Source organism: Amblyomma americanum, chromosome 2 (genome assembly GCF_052857255.1).
Source record: "Amblyomma americanum isolate KBUSLIRL-KWMA chromosome 2, ASM5285725v1, whole genome shotgun sequence".
Classification (NCBI taxonomy): domain Eukaryota; kingdom Metazoa; phylum Arthropoda; class Arachnida; order Ixodida; family Ixodidae; genus Amblyomma; species Amblyomma americanum.
Genome location: NC_135498.1, coordinates 5,056,192 through 5,075,697, shown reverse-complemented (window position 1 = coordinate 5,075,697; position 19,506 = coordinate 5,056,192). Strand labels below are relative to the sequence as shown.

The window sequence follows — 19,506 nt, the reverse complement described above, 5'->3', positions numbered from 1 at the left end:
GAAGCGGGGATGCCTTGCAGACAGGGTGGACGCGGGTGGTTGTAGTGCGAAGTGTCGCTGGCGCTGCGTCGAAGGAAGCGACGGAAGGGAGCCAGGTGGTATTAGGAGCAGAGAGGAACACAGGGAGACGCCACTGGTCTCCCGTCAAGAGCCCGAAGAAAATGTAGCCAGATCCCGTTGACGGCGTCACGAAACGCAAGAGGCTTAAAGCAGGCTATCCAAGAGTGCCTTTCGACAGCACGGACCCTCAGTCTATTGGCTGCCGCCTCCACACTTGCAAGGAATGCAGGAGGCTTGCGTCGATGATCCAAGGGAGGTCACCGCAGCACGGACCCCACGTCCGAAAGCTGCCACCTCCACGCTTGAATGACCCAATCTCTGCCACGCTGCCTTCCTTTACACCTCGGTTTTCTGACACGTCAGCTCTTCGCTCCTCGTGCTCACTACACTCTTTGTTGCCGTCGCCTCGCGCACACCCTTCGCACGTGCACACGCGCAATGCTGGGCTGGCACGCGCAGCGCTCCGCTGTCCGACACACCACTGTCGACGCACTGCGTTTGCAAATCCTTCGGGGATCTTTTGTGCACATCACAGAGTCAAAGGTAAAAGCTCATAACATATGACCTGATTTGTTGGGGGTGGTGAAACATTTGATGGCATTGCAGTGGAATCTATTAGCACAAGCTTCCAGCTTCTGGTGCTTTTGATTGGCTCACATGCTTGTGAGAAGTGGGTGCACGCTCGTAGATTCCGTGGCATTGCCACAGAAGGAAAGGAAGTGGAATGTTCGAAATTTCGAATACTTTATGAATGTTATTTGCTATTTTATTCAATTTCCACTGCACTTTTGCCATTTGTAATTATTCTAATGGTTGTTCGAAAGTCGTGGTAGCGTTAGCTCTTATGTGGGTTGGCAGGTGGGAAAGTGAAAAGAGGAAAATTCCCTTTCCACTTTTACAGAGAGGCAAAGTTCTTAAGAGTGGAATGCTACAGCATTAGAACCGCTGCTTAAGGTGACTTAAGTATCGCCATAATTTAATTTTTATTTTTGTATAGTTTCTTCATGCATACATGACGCTCTGTGTCCGTTGATGGACTTCTTTCAGTGTGCTCCTGACACAGATAGGTGGTTCTCAGCTATGCTGTATGAGTCCAGTGCTTTTTCGAGAAAATAACCGCATTATGGAGGTGACATCTGGGCTAGCATGATGCGATTGTAGTAAACATCTGAACTTGTCTGCTTTAAAAGCCAAATTTTGCTACAAGCATTTATGTATATTTATTTTTTTTCTTGCTACCAGAGGTGGAATTTCACTACAAAATGGAGGAACATCTTCAATGAAATGTCATTTTTTCTGCTGCCAAAACATGAAAATGCTGCTACAAATTGCAATTTCTCCTTTTACAAAAGCTGCTTCAAGAAGCCCATTGTTACTTTTTCCTTGTGATGGTGCACCTGGCTTTTATAATGTCAACCTGCACACTGGCTAAGAGCAGAAGGATTGTTGATTGTGCTTAAATATTTTTCTCACGTTGAGGTGCAATCTTTCTGGTCTCTTCTTGTAATGTGATTGTGTTAATGTAAAGCTGTTACAACATCATGTCTGGCAGTGAAACCTTTTGCACATCTTGTGAACATTTCTTGTCTTTGCAAGCTCACTGACTCTGGCGTAAGCAGCCTCTCATGCCAAGGCCACCTGATCACATTGGAGGCCCGTGGGTGCGAGCTACTGACGGACAGAGGTTGGTGTCTTTTGATATCTGGGCTTACCTAAGTTGCTTGACATGGGCACTCCTGGACGCGCTCGGCCGTTCACCCCCACCAAGCACTTTGCACGCCCGCGCACCGAGAACTATTGGAAGCATAGCGCGGGCGCCGCACCCCACATGTATTTCGCGTATTTTTATTTTTATATAGTGTACATTGCTGCCCTACCTCTTTTCTTGCTATCGCTCCGCACTTTCGTTCCCTCTCCCTGTCCTTTACCTGTCCTTTTACTCACACTAGCTGCAGCTCAAGTTCTTCAGGTTTTGATGGAAGATGCCGCGGCTAGCAACATCTTTTCCTTCCTTTTGCTATTTTATTAATAAACTGCCAATAATAATAAAAATAATAAGATGAAGTGCCCTTTGGGGAGCGGCGAAAATTCATTTGCTGCTACTGATTGAAAGGATACGCACGTGCGAGACGCAGGCACAGTCTGGTTCCACGACGAGCCAGCTGTGCCTGTGAAGTGGCAAGTGTGGGTGCTTGACAGGTGCTGCCATCTGTCGCATACACCTGTCACTAACATGAACTGCGCATATGCAGTAGGAGCAGGCGGTTTAATTTTCAACCAGTGGAGCTGTAGAAGAAGAGGCACGGAGTGTAGAACAGTCTTGTGGAAAATGGGTATTGGGGCCTATTTTGCACAATCTCCAACTGCCGGAGATTTATTTGTTTGAATCTCCAAAGAAATAAATTGATATTGCGTCGCTGTGCAACTGTTGCTTTTAAGCTCTCCAGTTGCGCCAGTCAGTAGTCGCTCACTAACTTCCTTCAGAAATATATGTACCCTTTTTGCAGCATGTGCAATAGTTTTTTAGATATTGCACTTCCACTAGTGCACCAAACCTAGATACTTCTTGTTTTCTTGATTTGAATAAAAAGAAACTGTTTTTGCTGTGTTGTTTTGCACATACAACTATTCAGTATTCTTAAAAAGCCTGTGTGTGAAGTTGTGTTTTAATCGGGGCTCTCCTCACAGCGGTGCTGGCTTTGGTGGAGCTCTGCCGTGAGCTGCTCCTGCTTGATCTCAGTGGCTGCGTGAATGTAACCAGTGAAGCCGTGTCTGGCTGTGTGGCCATTGTGGCTGAACGCACCCACCTGTTGACTCTTGTCCTCGGAGGTGAGTTGACCCAAGGCACATGGTATGGCAGCGTGTGAGGTGGGCGTAACGTTCAGGCAGCTTCACTGTCTATTGCTGTGATAGATTTTGTTGGCCATTCTTCAAACATCTTTGTTTGACAAATTTGCTAATTACTAACAGGGGTGGGTTTTCATTAAACATCAGGTTGGCTACAAACACAACAGTAATTCAGTCCTTGGTGTGCTTGACTCCTGTTTTCTTTCAAACACTAATTCATCCATGTTGCTGGCTGTGGCGATCCCATTTCAATGGAGGCGAAATGTTAGAGGCCTGTGTACTATGCAATGTATGTGCACATTAAAGAACCCCAGGTGGTCAAAATTTCCAGAACCCCTCACTGTGGCCTCTCTCATAGCCTGAGTCAATTTGGGACATTAGGCCCCATAAAACCAAACTAAAACCAATCATCCAAGTTGATTAAGTCCTCTGCAGTAAGTGAAGTCACTGAAAAAAAAATCAAGTGCCACCCTTGGATGGGCAAGCAGTGTTGAAGGGCTGGCAGAAAAACCTATTATTACTAGTGCATGAAGCTGTAGTGGCATTGGATTCTGTGCAAGGTTACCTTGCATCACTCCCAGTGCTCATAGTGCACTGAGCGCCTCAACACAATCAAATCGTTGGTAGTTGCCCTTTTTGTTATGAAAGCTATGCAGAAAAGAAAAAAATTGAGAACTTTCTTTTACTAAACAGCGCTTGATCTGCGATAAAGCTTTTTTTTTTCTCTCTCAGCACACCAGCCTGCTTTAATGAATATAACCAGTCTTTTTCACAAGATGTTGCGCTCTCTGGGGAATGAGCGAAAACTGGTTGAAAACAAACGCACATGGGTGACACAGGCGTGGTCCAGTGCCATGAGGCGCCTACTGCACCTGTGAAGTGGCAAGTGTGTGCTTGACAGCTGCTGCCATCTGCCGCTTACACCTTTCCCTAGCATGCATCGCTCATGCGCAGACCGACCATGTGAAAAAGGCGGATAGAGAGTGTGCAATGGTTGTACTGGAGTAATGCACCCATATAACACACAAGTATCGTCAAGCGTATTTCTTTATACTGTCAATCAACTGCAAATAAATCTCCCCAATTGTTAACATTGCTTGGCTGCCAGGTACAGCCACCCTCAAACTTAAAGGTGCACTAAAGAGGAATCTGAACTCGTCTTTTTACTGCGGGAACTCTATCTACATGTTCTGGGCATTCTTAGAGACTTCGAATTATTGTCCTGTGCGGCCGATTGCCCTAATTAAATCAGATTAAACGACCCAGCTCCCGCCTTTTTTTTTTTTTAGCTCAGTTTGGTAGGTAAGAGGAGTCAACCAACGCGTCAGCCAATCCCGTGGCGGCTTGCCGCTCTGCCATCGGAGGAGTGATACGTAAATCAAAGAGTCCACGTGTATTTTTATTTCCGTGGGCCTAATTTGAGGCTATATTGTCTGTGACTGAAGCTGTTTATTCACAGAAACCTAAAAAACTAAATAAAAGCGAAAGCAAAGCCGCCACGGGATTAGCTGAAGGGCACTCCACGTGTTGGTTGACTCCACCTACCTACCATGTTGAGTTCAAAAAAAAAAAAGGTGGGAGCTGGAATGTTTAATCCGATTTAATTAGGACAATCGGCCTCACAGGACAATAATTCGAAATTTCTAAGAATGCCTGGAATGTGTAGATAGAGTTCCCGCGATAAAAAGACGAGTTCAGATTCCTCTTTAGTGCACCTTTAACACGAATGCTCCAGTGAATAGCTTGGCCTGGCATTAGTGCTGCTAAGCAATGGCCACTGGGTCTGAGACCATACTGCATAGTGTGTTTGCTGCAGCTGAGGATAGCAGGTGCTGTGCAACCACACTAGCATGGTCTCAGACCCATCAATGCAAATGTGAATCCAGGGCAGGCACTGGAGCATTCATGTGAAGTCTGCTAGTCACTGTACTTTCAGAGTGACTCCTGTATCTTGAAATTCTGGGTGCTGCGTATTGATCTTTTATATAATATTTTATCTTGTTGACAGTTGACACACTGAAGAAGTTGGGAATTCCATATTTATTATTGTTATAATAATAATTATTATTATTTATATTATTTTGTTGGCTTTTTAAAGTCGAATACTTGAAACTCCTGCATCCCTGTTACAATGATGCAAACCTCGTCTACAATAGATATGGACGCATTTTTGAGGCTACATTTCGTTATACCGCATCACAAAGTTAGGTTTTTTATTTTCAGGAACGGCTGCTGAAGGGACTGATTTTCCTCTAGATGGAAAAGGAAAGCTGAAGGTCGATCTCTCTAATTACTCTGTAGAGGTCTACACACTAGGAGAGATGAGTGATATTGGTAAGTTATCACCTTCAAGTTGGAATAGCAAAACTGAATCTGTGCTTTTGGTACTTTCGTGCTTTCTGCCCTTTGCTCTTTTATTGCATTAGCAATGAGAGAGATACCACCCCAGAAAAAGCTCTGTGATTCTTTTGAAGTCTCTGTGGAGTGTGGAGAGGAGGTTACAAGCAGAGCAGGAAGGGGAGGGCAAGGCGTGGAGCGAAGCTGCCAAGGAGAGAAGAGTGCGGCGGCCAATCAAAGAAAAAGAGAGGGAGAAGGGAAGGAAGCTTAGTTGGTGAAGTGCTGGGTCAGTGCGTTGTCGGCATTGATGTAATCTGGGTTCCTGTGGCGAGACTCGCAATAAAACAAGCAACAGCTGGTCTTTCAGTTCTCCTTCGCTCTTCAAAGTGGTCCAACATGCGTTGATCCTCCCTCAGTGACTGCTGCAACTATACTTCTTCGAGGCAGTAATCGATATCAGTATAAACCAAAAGGGGATCTGGTTTCTGTGAATTATGCCAGTTTAAACAGCCACTGAAGGGGGCGTTCTCACATCTGGATTCCGTTCCCCTCGATCAGTGGTGAGTCTGAATAGCTTCCCTTTGTAGCCATCTGGCTGCGCTTGGGTGGATGCCAATGAGTAATTACACCCTTATAAGAAAACAACTCGTGTCAAGGCAATCACCTCGCACTTTAGTTTCTACTGCAATTCCAAAGAAAATTTTCCTCGAATATAAGGGCTTAAAGAGACAGTCCACTATTGCAGACAAGTATAAAATTGTTTTTTTTCTTTTCTTTATGATGATAATAATGGGGGAGAACTTGCGGTTCTGGCAGAAATTGATACTTTAAATTGCCAAAGGAAGTTGGGCTAGAGCTGACAGTGGCGCCACACTATGTTCAAACTTCGATGCTTTGATGGCAGCGGCCACATCACCTGAAGTGTGTACACTACACTTCATGAATTGACTTGGTGCTAAAGAGAGAGTTATTTTTGTTGCAAGAAACTTCAGACTCCTCATTTTTTTTTCGCTTGCAAGTGTAGTCAGTTCAGACTCTAGAATGCAGCAAAAGCCCCACCTCCCAATGGCCATCAAATTAGTGTATATCTGCCTGCCAGTCGCAGTGTCTCCAGGGGCTAACATTGCAGCAAAGCAACTAACTTCTTTCAAAATGGCCTCTTGCACTTCATATGCTGCTGCTTCGACTGTCTGCATTGCAAGTTCGCTACACATTTTTTGTGTTCTTTGTCACAAATTCCATGGTGCGTACTTGTGACGAAGTTATGGTTGTTGTGTCCTTGCCATGTGGGCTGTCTTCAGAGCACTGTAGCATTAATGGAAAACACAAGCGGCTGCCAGTGTCATCGTTTTGCATTAGCTGATCCCGCTGTGCACCTATACCTCAGCAGCCGACGAATGCACGGTAGCCAAGCTTGTTTTGTGCCATGCATCATGAATAAGAGGCAGCACACATGTAACAAAGCTGACTCATCGACATCCATGACATGTGCGTGTTATGCGCCCTGCGAAGTGTGAAAAAGCCAATGAGTAGTCAGAGCATCACTGCAGACGGGGAAATGCCAGTGAGTGTCAGCGTCCCCACATCGCCTCAGCTGATTCTTGTATGACGGTGGGCTTAGCATCCCAAGAGGGGTCTGCATATCACTGTGTTGCTGTGTGTGTCTGTAAGAAAAATGCAAACCTGGTTAGCATCCACGTAATGCCTGCTTTGTGCACGCAGACACAGTGCAGAATTGTGTGATAAAAGCAAGGTTACAAGCAAGAAAAGCTTTTTCTGTGTGCGTGCATGTGTGCAGTGTGCGTGCATATTGCACTCTCCCGACAAACACATGCGTTTCCCCCACAGTACAGTCAGGAGCTCTCTCCTACCACAATAAGTATGAAGGAAAGAGTTATTTCTTCTGGCTGCCTAGAGAAAACATTGCCGCTTGTGCGTCGTGCCCAGTTACTTTGGTGCGGACGATGAGAGTGCACTAGACGCCCTTGCCAAGACAGACTCATTGTGATGTCAGTGGCTGCTAGCTTTCGTGCAGACATCAGAGCTATGCAGTGAGAAGGACGCGTTAAGACCTGCAAAGTGTTCTGTGTACCCGGCATTATATTTTTCTGCTGAATTTGTTTTCTTGCTAGGTGCAGAATGCTTAGCTGTTCTATGCCAGGCTTTTACTGAACAAGACTGTGTGTGTTACTGTTACCAGCTGCTACTAATATTCATAAACGCGCTTTCTAACTTCTGCAACTTCCTATTCGTCACTGGGAGCGATCATAGGGACTATATCTGTCAGAGACAGAAAGGTAGTGAAAAGTCTGTAAAAATGGGACCTCTGCTGCGTTCTGAAGTTTTAACTGACTGGTACTGTTTCTTGCACTGATTAAGCTGGCTTTTCATCATTTTTTAAAATGTTTTGAAAAAGCAGACTGCCATGATGCTCACAGTGCCACTGTCCGCCGTAACCATATTGTCCATGGTGTTGGTGTGCTGACGCTGACCGCTACAAGAAAGCAGCACTCCTGTTTCGAATACTTAGGTTTTAAAGGGGCTCTGAAATGGGCTCTCAGTAAAGCTGTGGTATTCCTGGAATGCCAAAGGAAGCTGCTTCATGAATATCCTCTAGCAAAAATATTTTTAATGCATTTGTTAGAAGCTGAGTTATCTGTAGTCAGAATTTGAATTCCAATGTCTTTACTCCTTTCCCTCGCCCCTCTTCACTTTTTGCATGCTCAAACGTTGGTACTGCTCCGCCGACATGTGGGGGAATTTCCCCGGTGGGCAGAGCCTACTGACCCGCCGGAGCAACACAGCTTACTGGCCGTGGTAGCTGCATGTCGTCCGAAAAAATGCAACCAAAGCCATCTCTGAACAGAAATATGCAGGAGCCTGAGACAGCGGAGAGCAGGAACATGAAAAAGTGACCAGAAAGGGCTCACCAGCTTCTTGCCGCAATTATGGGTTCTCTGCTGCGTGTACAAGTCTATCACGACAGAATGTAGTGATTGACCAAGTTTATGTACTGTCCTCAGAAGGTGTTTCAGAACCCCTTTAAATTGTTCTGCCATGTTCCTAAGCCGCACAGACGTGTATGCGTTAATTTAGGCAAGGTGCTTTTGGTTGCTGCAAAGAAAACTGGTCTATAAAAGTCAGAAGAGTTTCCCTTTAAATTTTTGAAATATGTTGTCAGTGCACAGGATAATTTTGTATTTCACTTGTCTCAATACTCGATCTGCCTCATTTAAAAAAAAAAAAATTTTAAGCTAAAGCTTCCATGCAAACGAGGGCACTGTAGTAATGATTGTTACATTAACTGTATCCCTATCACATTGGTGATTCAGGGTCAGTGGTCTTGACTTTAAATAGACAGTTGCTGACAGTTGTGGTTGCATGGTATGATCAGGCATGTACAGCATATGCTAATCTGCAAACCTCTGTGCTCATTGTTTTATAATTAGACAGCTAGCAGTAATTCACTCATAATTTCACAACTGGCTAATGAATAAGCTGCAGATTCATGCAGTGCTTGTGGCTAATTCAGACATTTTGCTGGCATGAGAGAAGTAGGCTCGGTAATGGGATTTTGCAAACAAAGGTAGCTGAAAGTGTGGACATGCCGAGATAAATGGCAGCTACAACCTCAAAGCCATCACAAGCTGTCACCTGCTATTGTGCATGGCAGCACTCCATGACCTGCATTACAAAACCCAATAGTCTCGCCACTTCTTCCTATCATGTAAATTTTAAAGACATTTAAACATGCTGGCTATGTTTGCTTGGCTTACAGCATATCTGATGTTCTTCCCAGCTCGTAATGCAGTTTGGCAGTTTTGAGAGAAACCAGGACTAATGGTAAATATTGGAATCTTTCAATACCATTTTACTGGTATTGAAACTTTCATGAAAGTCTGATGTAGAAACAGGGCATGCCACTAGGGGCACAGCTATGTGTAAGAGGACTAAAGCAGTGATTGAATGAATGGCTATTTTTGCCGATCCAGGTAGCGCAGTTTTAATGGCGCATAAAATTATCTGCCAACTCTAATTGAGCCAGCTTGAGTTATTGATATTCCTCCATACCTGTCTGGCTGCCCTAGTTTCTGCATGGACTTTTCAGAATTTTCCATTTTTCTTGCAGAGTTTGACTATGATGATTACTGGGACCAGGAACTGTACGACTATGAAGGTACGACTGCATGCATTCTGGGGTTTTTTGCTTCTCCATTACAGTGCTCAGTTTTTCAGGAAGTGAGCTCACTTTTGGTAAGTTTAAGATTTCCAAGCACTACATGGATTTAAAGACAAATGCCTGCTCGTGACTCATGGCCAAGAGTCTCAAGCAGGCTCCTGGCCATCCCAAAAGTTGACTTAGCAGTTCGGATAGAGTAGTACGAGCAGAGGTAAATGTGTAAGCTTCCAAGGGAGTATGATGTGTCACTGTGCAAGGTTGCCATTTTTGTTTAAAATAAATTGATGCTTTCTAAAATACCGTGTCAGTGGTGCTGGGCATTGAAAAACATGCGGCGCACATGGTGCCTTTTAAGGTCCAACATGTTTTGGGGGAATCCAGGGATCGAACCCCAGACTAGGACAATTTTTTCCTTAACAACTAAGTTTCTGTGGGGGCTGTATAACTTTCCTGTGCTTGCGTGGATGCTAATGAGTTATCACTGCGTTATTGCTTTTTATGGTGTCTCTGCAGTAAAGTGTACCCATAGTACCAGTTGAATTTTGGTAACTGACACATCAGTTGCCTGTCACTCAATCTTAATCTGAAGGTAATGCGGGCCATTGGGCTTTCCATTTTGCTTGTTGTAGTCCCTGGTTATGTCCTGCATTTTCAGCACTTGGCAGAAAGGGACAGTACTGGCAACTTTACTTTCACACTGGTGTGGTCTAACACTGACAGCCCCACCTTATCTCTATTGCAGTGGATCACCAACTGTTCTGGGACTCAAGTGACAATGAAGGTTGGTGCTAGGTGCAGTCTGTACAACTACAGCTGCTTATCAAGGAGGGGCAGGAGAGGGCTTATCTGTTCCACTTTAAGCATTTGGGAATAAAGTTGCGTGAAATGGGGAAAAATAAACGGCTTCAGTGGCCTTGATGATGCACAGCTAGTCCTGATGCCTCTGGCTTTGTAGCTGTTGCCACATCTGTTAAACTGTGCTCATTAATTTTTCATCAGTGTGACGCACTAGGTTTCCTTCCTAAATGCAGGAACATACCAGTTTGGTTGCCTACTTTTGTGGTGGAGAGGGCAATAGGTGTCATGCATGTCTCGATTCTTCTTATACATTGCTTAACAAAGATAGCAAAACATTTTTTTTTTTTTCGCGCAGTAAGTGTTGCCCTTTTGAATAACCTCAAAGTTACTACTAGCTCTGATCACCTTGGATTTAATAACAAAATACTAAAGAATGCCTCTCTAAACCTCTATCAAGTATTGACATCACTTTTTTCACAATCATTATCATCTGGTACAATTCCTGACGACTGGCGTACAGCGAAAGTAATACCCATTTTCAAATCCGGAGACTGCACCATTCCACTTAACTATCGCCCTATCTCATTAACCAGCAACATCTGTAAACTCCTGGAACACATAATTCATACTCAAGCAATTAATTATCTAGAGAAGCACGATATCATTTTCAAATACCAGCACGGTTTTCGCAGGGGTTATTCATGCGACACACAACTCACTGGATTTACTAACGACATATTTTCCGCAGTAGACGCTGGCTTACAGGTTGACGCAGTATTTTTAGACTATTCTAAAGCTTTTGATCGCGTTCCCCATCACAGGCTCCTAACCAAATTGACAAACTTAAATCTCCATCCCAGCGTTATTTCATGGATAAAACAATTCCTCGATAACAGAAAACAATTCACCTCTGTCAACGGCTTTAACTCGTCTTCTGTCCCCGTAACATCTGGAGTCCCCCAGGGAAGTGTACTTGGCCCTCTGCTCTTTTTAATTTTTATTAACGATCTTCCCAAGTGTGTATCGTCTCAAATTAGGTTATTCGCGGATGATTGTGTAATATATCGTAATATTACTAATGAAACCGACCGCCAATCACTTCAAACTGATCTTGACGCTGTAACGGCTTGGTGTTCTTCCTGGCTAATGTCTCTAAATGCATCTAAAACAAAGTTAATGTCGTTTACTAACCGTTCCACTCGAATTGCTACAACATACTTCCTCAATAACGATAAAGTTGAACTTACAACAGCTTACAAGTACCTAGGAGTTCACTTTCAGTCTGACCTAACTTGGCATTACCATATTAACACAATCTTAGCATCAGCAAATCGCGCACTCGGCCTTCTTAGGCGTAATCTCAAACACGCGCCTTCACACTTAAAAAAACTTGCTTACATCACGCTAATCCGCCCGAAAGTTGAGTATGCGTCTGCCATATGGGACCCTCATCAAGCTTACATCATAAACAACCTTGAATCCCTGCAAAACCGTGCTGTTCGCTTCATCTTTTCAGATTATTCACGCTTCACCAGTGTCACAGCATTAAAACAACGTGCCGAGTTGGAACCACTATCATGTCGACGCCATTTCGCTCGCCTAACCTTGCTTCACAAACTGTATCACCATCCCACCCTCCACGACGACTTCTTTTTGCCACACCCTGCAGTCTTTCCTCGCCGCGACCACGTTAACAAAATAAAACGCGTCACATGCCGTTCATTGCTCTACTCGAAATCATTCATTCCTCGCACTATAATAGATTGGAATAACTTGCCATCACACATAGCTACTGAGGTTAACCCACAATCGTTTCAGCATTCGTTAAAACAAACCATGGACTAACAGATTTGGTATTTTTGTTGTATTATGTGCATTTACTGAGTATTTTCTTCTGCGTTGTTTGTTGTTGTTATTTGTGTACATTACTAGTTTTTAATTAATTATTACGTGTATTTTGTTTCTAATGCCTGTGCCATATTTTTATGCTTGTATCGCCCCCCCCCTATGTAATACCCTCGCACGAGGGCCCTTAGGGGTATTGTAAATAAATAAATAAATAAATAAAAAGCTGCACAGTTAGTGTCACATACACGGTTAGAGAAAAGTTGTGGCATACACAGTGTGGTTTCCCTCAAGCTTTGGTGTGCACACCATACCACTAGTGATTTTTAAAAGTAATTCTGGAAATTCACAGCCATTATATTGTTTTGCTTAGCATAGTCTTTGGTATTTCAACAGTGATGAAACATTTGTTATGGCTTGCCTTTTGCTGCAGTTCACACAAAGATGCCATACTTGTTTTTAACAAGTATGGCATACTTGATTTCAAATTTTCACAATGCAGTGTCTAAAGTGTGAAGAAAATTTCATTTTCAGAAATTTAAAATTCAGAAGTTTAAAAAACCTTGACCTGAACTATGATCCTAGGAGTGCAATAAAACAAACGGTGTCAAAATAGATAAAACAGTCCTGAAGAAATATGCTCCGCAAGGTGAGCATCTAGGCGGAAAACTGCAACCAAGAAAAACTCCATTTGTTTGAGTGTTGCCTCGCAATGCACATCCGCCGTAGTTAATGAAACAATTTTTTTAGAGCACTCCCTGCTCGATTTCACCAGTGAAACTTTGGGACAGCATAGAAAAGCGAGGCATGCAAGTGGATACAATTATCGAAAATCAATTTTTTGATCATTTTTTACGATTTCAAAGCCACATTCCCCTGTGCACTACACATTGGAGTGTAAAAAAGGTTGTTTACAAGTTATGACTTTGTGATTCATTCCCACATATTTTCCAAAACTCATATGTGCATTAATGCACCATGAATGGCTCGCTTTGGAACATCAATATTTTTTCCCCTCTTGTTTCTACAAGCAGCGTTTATTTTAAGTATCTTTTTGACTGGATTTTGTGATAAGTTTAATATGCTGTGTTCGAGGTAACTAGTATGGTCAAATTTTCTGGAAATAGAATGGAAAAAGCTACTGTTTACTGAGTGTTCACAATAAATTGGCAGGCAAGTTGCAAAATGATAGTGAGATGGATAGCAGTTAATTTTTTACATGACTGATGGTGCTGCTGTAACAGATGATATCGACATGGTGCCCTGGGCTGTCGTGCTTCATGAAGAGATTGGGGACTTCCTGGATAACATAACAGATGACGAAGACTCGGATGAAGACTTTGCACCATTGGCGGAAGGCTACTTGTGAAGGGTTTCACGCAGCACAAATTGAGAGCGGCCCGACTCTTGCAGCTGTCCAAACAAAGCTGCACTGTACTACTACTTTTACTGTGCAGCGTTCTGCCATATTTCCTGTCACTGCGCGGAAATTTTTTTTCTTCTTAGTCTATCTCTTGTTCATTACTTCAGAGTCGAGTCATTGTATAGAGCGTCACAAGGGCAAGCTGTTCTTCTTTTACAAGCTGGAAGTTATACCACTGTTGAGTGTGCTGTGAAATGTTCTCCTGTAGTCAGGTGTTCCTCTTTGTTTTTATTTTCTAATCCTCCCGGTCGCTTGCAATAAAACTTGAAGCTTTCTCAAACAGAAACGTTGTGGCAGAGATCTGGAAGGGAAATCGGAGCTTAAAACTGTTGGATAAGAACTGTAAATAAGAACTGTTTTGGCCTTCAAGTTTGTGAATACTGCACATGAAGTGGCTATTTCTTTTGCTTTGCTATTGACATTGGTAAATTAACATCCACACTGGAAGTTTCTTTGCTTGTATTATATTGCATTTTGGACTCGTGGCTAGTCATCTATGTCCTGCAGGGTCTTGCATCTCGGAATGTGATAATTTATGTACTGCATTTTTCATTTATCTACTTGCATATAAAAACATGCAGTGAGAAACTATCTACGTGAATGACGATAAAGTTATAGCCCACATTGGCTGAATATTTCGAGCTGTTTTTTTTTCTCAAATGGTACTTGCTGAAATCCTAAAAAGAGCATGCAGGTTTCAGAGTGCACAGAAGCACCTGGACCATAGACAGTATAACAGGAATGGGAAACTTTATGCAATAACTGTGCTTGTAATAAGTTCAAATTGTAGCATCTGGAAAAGCTTCACTAGACACCGAATAATGATCTCAGAATTTCTGGACACCATTTTCGTTCTGTTTATGGCTTCCTGCCAAACTTCGAACCACTCTTGTACTTTATTTGTCTTGTTTGCAATTGTTTTGAGTTCAATAATAAAGACGGGCATTCAGCCAGGTCTTTGTTTACCATTCTTCAGTCTAGTCTTTCATTTTGTGTGTGCAGTCTTAGGAATTTGTTCTTGAATTGACTGTGTTACTCATGCAGTGCCAGTTCTGTTCTAACATCAACTTCTTGAGCAGCTGTACGACTCTAAGAACCTGAAATTACCCTCATATACATACCTCACAGACCTCACATTTAGCTTAAAAAATATATTCTTGCAAGGCGGTTGTGCAAGATCTGCAAGACCATCACCAATAAAGATCTGCAAGACCACCGCCACCAATATAAGCTCAGACGTGGAGCATGCCGGTAGCTGGCAGTTTTGCAGCGTTGATGTTCTTGGCCCTTTCGTCAGGCTTGTGTCATCAGCGCTGCCGTCTGCAGGTGACCTTGGCAGTGCACCAAGGCCTGGCGGTGCACCAAGGCTTGGCAGTGACAGTAGCAGCACGGCATGTTTGTTTCGCTGGGAAAGTGACCTTGATGGCTCGCCCCCCCTCCAAATCTAGCAATGTGCCAGACCGTTGCTATGCCAGCGTGTCATTTAGAAAGCCAGCAAGTGGGGCATGCTGCACAAGGCAGCATGTGTTGTAGTACAGTCGGGGACAAAATTCTCTGGACCATGTATTCAACAAACGAAGGCAATAGTTGTACTATTCGCTAGCGGCTGGAGACCACACTTTTTAGTATAAAGCTATGGACTTTTTTTGTGGATCACGCGGTCCAGAGACTTTTCAGGCGAAAGCCTTTCTTGCCTCATCAGTGTGTGCAACACCTCTCCGCAGGAAACATGTACAAGTGTTCGCTCCACCTGTCAATCAAATAAAATGAAAGGAAAAGAAATTTTGACAAGGATGGGACTTGATACCACGCGGGCAGAGACCAATGGATTAGTAGTTTTCATCGCCTTAACCACTCGCCCACCTAGTCCTTTTTTTTCTTTATTGCATGGAAATAGTGCCGAAAAGAAAAATCGAAGCATGCTTATGCCACAAAACACCAGGCCACTATACCCCTGCACGACCCCACCTTCCAAAAAGTCAAAAGTGTGGGAGGCACACACATGCATCCTGATAAGGGAGCCACAGCTTCTGCCTCTAAACCAGTCTTCCTTTTCTGCAATCTTTATGGCTGACTCAACAGCATTTCGTGGCAGTAATGACATGCTGCCATAGAAACACATCAAGTGTTCTTGTTTGCAACAGGAATAGCTATAATGGGCATCGAAGGAGGCAGTTACAGCTTGGTGCAACAGTGTACTAATAAGCTGCCAAGAAATAGACCAGCAAATTTCGGTACTTTTGACTGCACATTTTTGGCAAAAATTCCTTCAACGTAGAGCACAAGCTACCCTATTTAGAGCTTGAAGAATGCATTCTTCATCCTTTATTCTTCAGTGATACGCTGTTAAGGCTGTGACCCACAAAATTTCGCTGCCTTGTTTGTTTAGCTTGTGCATTGCTGACACACTCTTCAGGATGAAGGTGCTGGCACCAACCAGCAGCTCAAATGGTTACTCATTTGGTTGCATTGATGTTTGACTATGCATTCTTGAATGGTTGGATGGGGATTAGGTCATCAAACCTGTTTAAGCATAAAGTCCTTGAGTAGTTTCAGAATATGCGGTTAACAGTCTGTCAAATCGATTGAACACAACAAATCCATTGAGACAAATAGTAGCGGTTCCTCTACCGCCTACATGGAGGCGAAACACATAGGTGCCCGTGTGCTGTGCAATGCAAGAGCACGCTAAAGATCCCCAGGTGGTAGAAATTATTCTGGAGCCCTCCACTATGTCCTTCACTACAGCGCCTCTTTCTTCTCTATCCCTTCCCTTACATAGATACATGAGACAGATACAGTGCCATTTCCCCCAAAACCAAGTTTTTCTCCTGTGTGAACCCGCCGCGGTGGCTCAGTGGTTAGGGTGCTCGACTACTGATCCGGAGTTCCCAGGTTCGAACCCGACCGCGGCGGCCGCGTTTTTATGGAGGAAAAACGCTAAGGCGCCCGTGTGCTGTGCGATGTCAGTGCACGTTAAAGATCCCCAGGTGGTCGAAATTATTCCCGAGCCCTCCACTGCGGCACCTCTTCTTTCCTTTCTGCTTTCTCTCCCTCCTTTATCCCTTCCCTTATGGCGCGGTTCAGGTGTCCAAGGATATAGGTGTCCAAGGATATACGAGACAGATACTGCTCCATTTCCTTTCCCCAAAAAACCAATTATATATATATCTCCTGTGTGATATCAGTTTCTTTTCTTCCTCTTTGAAATGAACCTTAGAGGCATCACTTGTTAGAGGCATTGCCCAACAATTATGAGACGAGAAAGCAAAACTAACTGACCAATTTTGAAGAAAATTTATTCCGACATTTGCTATTGTCCCCTGATGACTGTCAGTGTTCTATTAACATGGACCATGTTCTGAAGTTGCACAGGAACTTCACCGTCAATGCTTAGAGTTTTTGAAAAAGAAAACGGCGCACCCTTAAGACAGACTGAGAAAGATAGGACGACACAGCGCTGACTTCAACTAGTTCTTTTATTGCAGAGTGACAAAATATATGCTATATAGGAAAAGTGGACGGGAAAGCATGGAGAACAGCTGCTTGATTTGCACGGGACAAAAAAATAACTGAGGTGAAAAGACACTAGATAACAGTGCTGTACCTGGGAACAGACTGAAATGAAAGGGCGGGTAAAAGGATGAAGCCGATAGGCAGGAACTGAGTAACAAAAAGCAATAAAATAGCCAAGAAAGCCATTAAAAACAAAATGAAAATAAAATGCAATAAAGGGACCAAAAAGGCCATTAAAAGCAGAAGGATGAAAGAACCAGTACCAAAAGTGCCGATAATAGCTAAAAGCTGAATTAAGAAATGCTAAACATTAAAACTTCGAAGTTAGAGTAGGACAACCTAATTACTCTAACTGAGCCTGGCTCAAATAGTCAAATTCCCGTTTTGTTAGAGCTATCGCGGGTGTGCTTACACAATCTTCTCCTAGCTTTAGAATGAGGGTGGCTTCTATGATTATCACATGTGAGTTGATGTGCATTTCATTTTTTCCACAAATGAATTACCAACTACCTTATTCGACCATCCTTGCAATTTAAATTAGAGACTGGAGAACTAGTGGAAATTTTAGTGCAGTAGCGCTACTAGGTGCATTTTCAGATTTCGGTCATACATACGTCCTTGAAGCTTGCTTTGTGGCCGGCAACCCACCTACCCACCGGGTTGTGGGCAACCTGTAAAGCCCTTGGCGAAGGCCTTCATGGCAAATGCCTTCTGGTTAAAGGCCTTTAGGCCAGAATCCTTTATGGTAAAGGCCTTCAGTCCAAAGGATGCTTTCACATTCACAGCACGTGAGGACCCTAAATGCCCACTATAACTACTGCTACTGCATGATATTCAACGCTTAGCCATGCTAAACCGTCTGCTGAATTTTTATTGCTGGGGCTACTTTAATGTTTAGTTTTGAGACAAACAAGGAATGATATTTTCAACTGCAAGTAGAAATTCCTTTATTACTCATGAATGAATGTGCATTCACCATCCTGAAGTGGACAACCCTGTGGATGGTTGCGGTGAAACCAGCACTGTTTCCGCTTGGCTCGTGGTCTTGCGATGGAGATTTTTTTGGAAGGAGGTGCCACATTCCGGACTGCTAGCGTAGGAATGTTCAGAGACACCAGGCCTTTGTCAACTGAAATAACAGAAGCCATTTACATATTAAGAAACACCTACAGAAAAAAAAAACTGCACAGCTTAAATTAGATCATAACAAGAAGCCCTTCCAATGTTACCAGTAAATTGTTCTTTTTTCTTTTCAAGAACACGCGGTGTTACAGCTAGCTTATGCCAAGCAATAAAAAGATGACGCACTGTACAAAGGTTTGACTAATATAGGATTGTGTTACCAGCTCAGCATAATTTAATGCACTTAATCTGCTAATAAATATAAACTGGCTAACTTTTTATTGACTTCAGCACAAAATTTCCAATGGAAAAGTTGCAGAGTATGTTATGAAATTCTCATTTGAGCAATTTTAGCGTGGCTCCTTTTTCTGAGCTTGAAATTCAGTCTTGAGAATAGTGACCCTCAAACAAACCCCAACAGAAGGAAGATGGTTACACAAAACAGGCCACCGCGCACACCTGTAGTTCCATGAAAAGACTGGAGGGGGAAATTAAGCTCCGTATTAAGGATATGATGCAATAGTGTTAAGTCCCATACATGTGGAATTAGAGATTCTTGACTTCACATGCATGGATTCCTGGAGGTCCTGCTACCACTCCTGGCGAGAGGAGCAGCTTAATTAAGCAATGCGCCTCTGCCCTGCGATGGCAGGTGCTGCCACAAGTGGGGTTTGTGCGACCTAGGTTACTTTTCCCAAGCAACGTCTCGCGGCCAATCATTAATTTAACTGCCACCTTCCACGGTGGTCAGTTTGCTCACAATACGGCCGGTAGTTTGTGATCATGCCACAAAGTCATGCGACCTAGGTTGCTTCTCCGGGAATTTTTCGCCCACAAAGCCAACAACGATGGTGGATTTCTTGCAGAATGGGAGCCTCAACGGTGTCGCGTTAAAAGCGCTGGTGATTCATTTTGTTAGAATCGTGACACTGTAGCAGTAGCACAGCCACGGCATCACCGTTTTACAGCACCAAACAGATCATTTTTACCCATTCAGAGTGATCATGCATATGCTGCAGTGCCCATACATAACATGGGACCATCGCTATAAGTGGTGGCCTGTTTATTCACCACGACTTTGTGTAACCATGTGCTAATATGGTCAGGGTGCTAATATCGGCATTTACGAGCACATAGTCACGTGACAATATACAAATCTCGTGTACTTGACTGTAAACCCAGAAAAATAAACCAGGATAAACATGCTTTGAATAAAGCAGCTTATATAGTCATTTCTCAACATGCTCTGCAACATTTACATTTAAAATTTTGCACTCAAGTTAATGATAAAAGTTGTCTAATTTACCTTTGTTCATTAGCGGATAAGGTGCTTTAAAGAAAGTATGCTGAGCTGGTCAAGATAACTGCCTACAACCCT

At 43.4% G+C, this 19,506-nt stretch overlaps 2 protein-coding genes across 3 annotated transcripts in view; one reads left to right on the top strand and one right to left on the bottom strand.

Annotated features, from left to right (window-relative positions):
• The window catches only part of LOC144120460 (putative RNA-binding protein EEED8.10), a 76,314-nt gene extending 61,849 nt beyond the window's left edge, over positions 1–14,465 (top strand). The window contains exons 17-22 of the mRNA XM_077652871.1: positions 1,657–1,744; positions 2,749–2,889; positions 5,131–5,241; positions 9,374–9,421; positions 10,167–10,205; positions 13,312–14,465. Of these exons, the coding sequence (XP_077508997.1) occupies positions 1,657–1,744; positions 2,749–2,889; positions 5,131–5,241; positions 9,374–9,421; positions 10,167–10,205; positions 13,312–13,436 (552 nt within the window). The 3' untranslated portion in view covers positions 13,437–14,465. The remainder of the gene's footprint in view (positions 1–1,656; positions 1,745–2,748; positions 2,890–5,130; positions 5,242–9,373; positions 9,422–10,166; positions 10,206–13,311) is intronic.
• Positions 14,466–17,923: 3,458 nt separating this feature from the next.
• The window catches only part of LOC144120458 (putative tRNA (uracil-O(2)-)-methyltransferase), a 33,919-nt gene continuing 32,336 nt past the window's right edge, over positions 17,924–19,506 (bottom strand). For both annotated transcript variants that reach the window (XM_077652868.1, XM_077652869.1), the window contains one exon: positions 17,924–18,135. In XM_077652868.1, the coding sequence (XP_077508994.1) occupies positions 17,957–18,135 (179 nt within the window). In that variant the 3' untranslated portion in view covers positions 17,924–17,956. The remainder of the gene's footprint in view (positions 18,136–19,506) is intronic.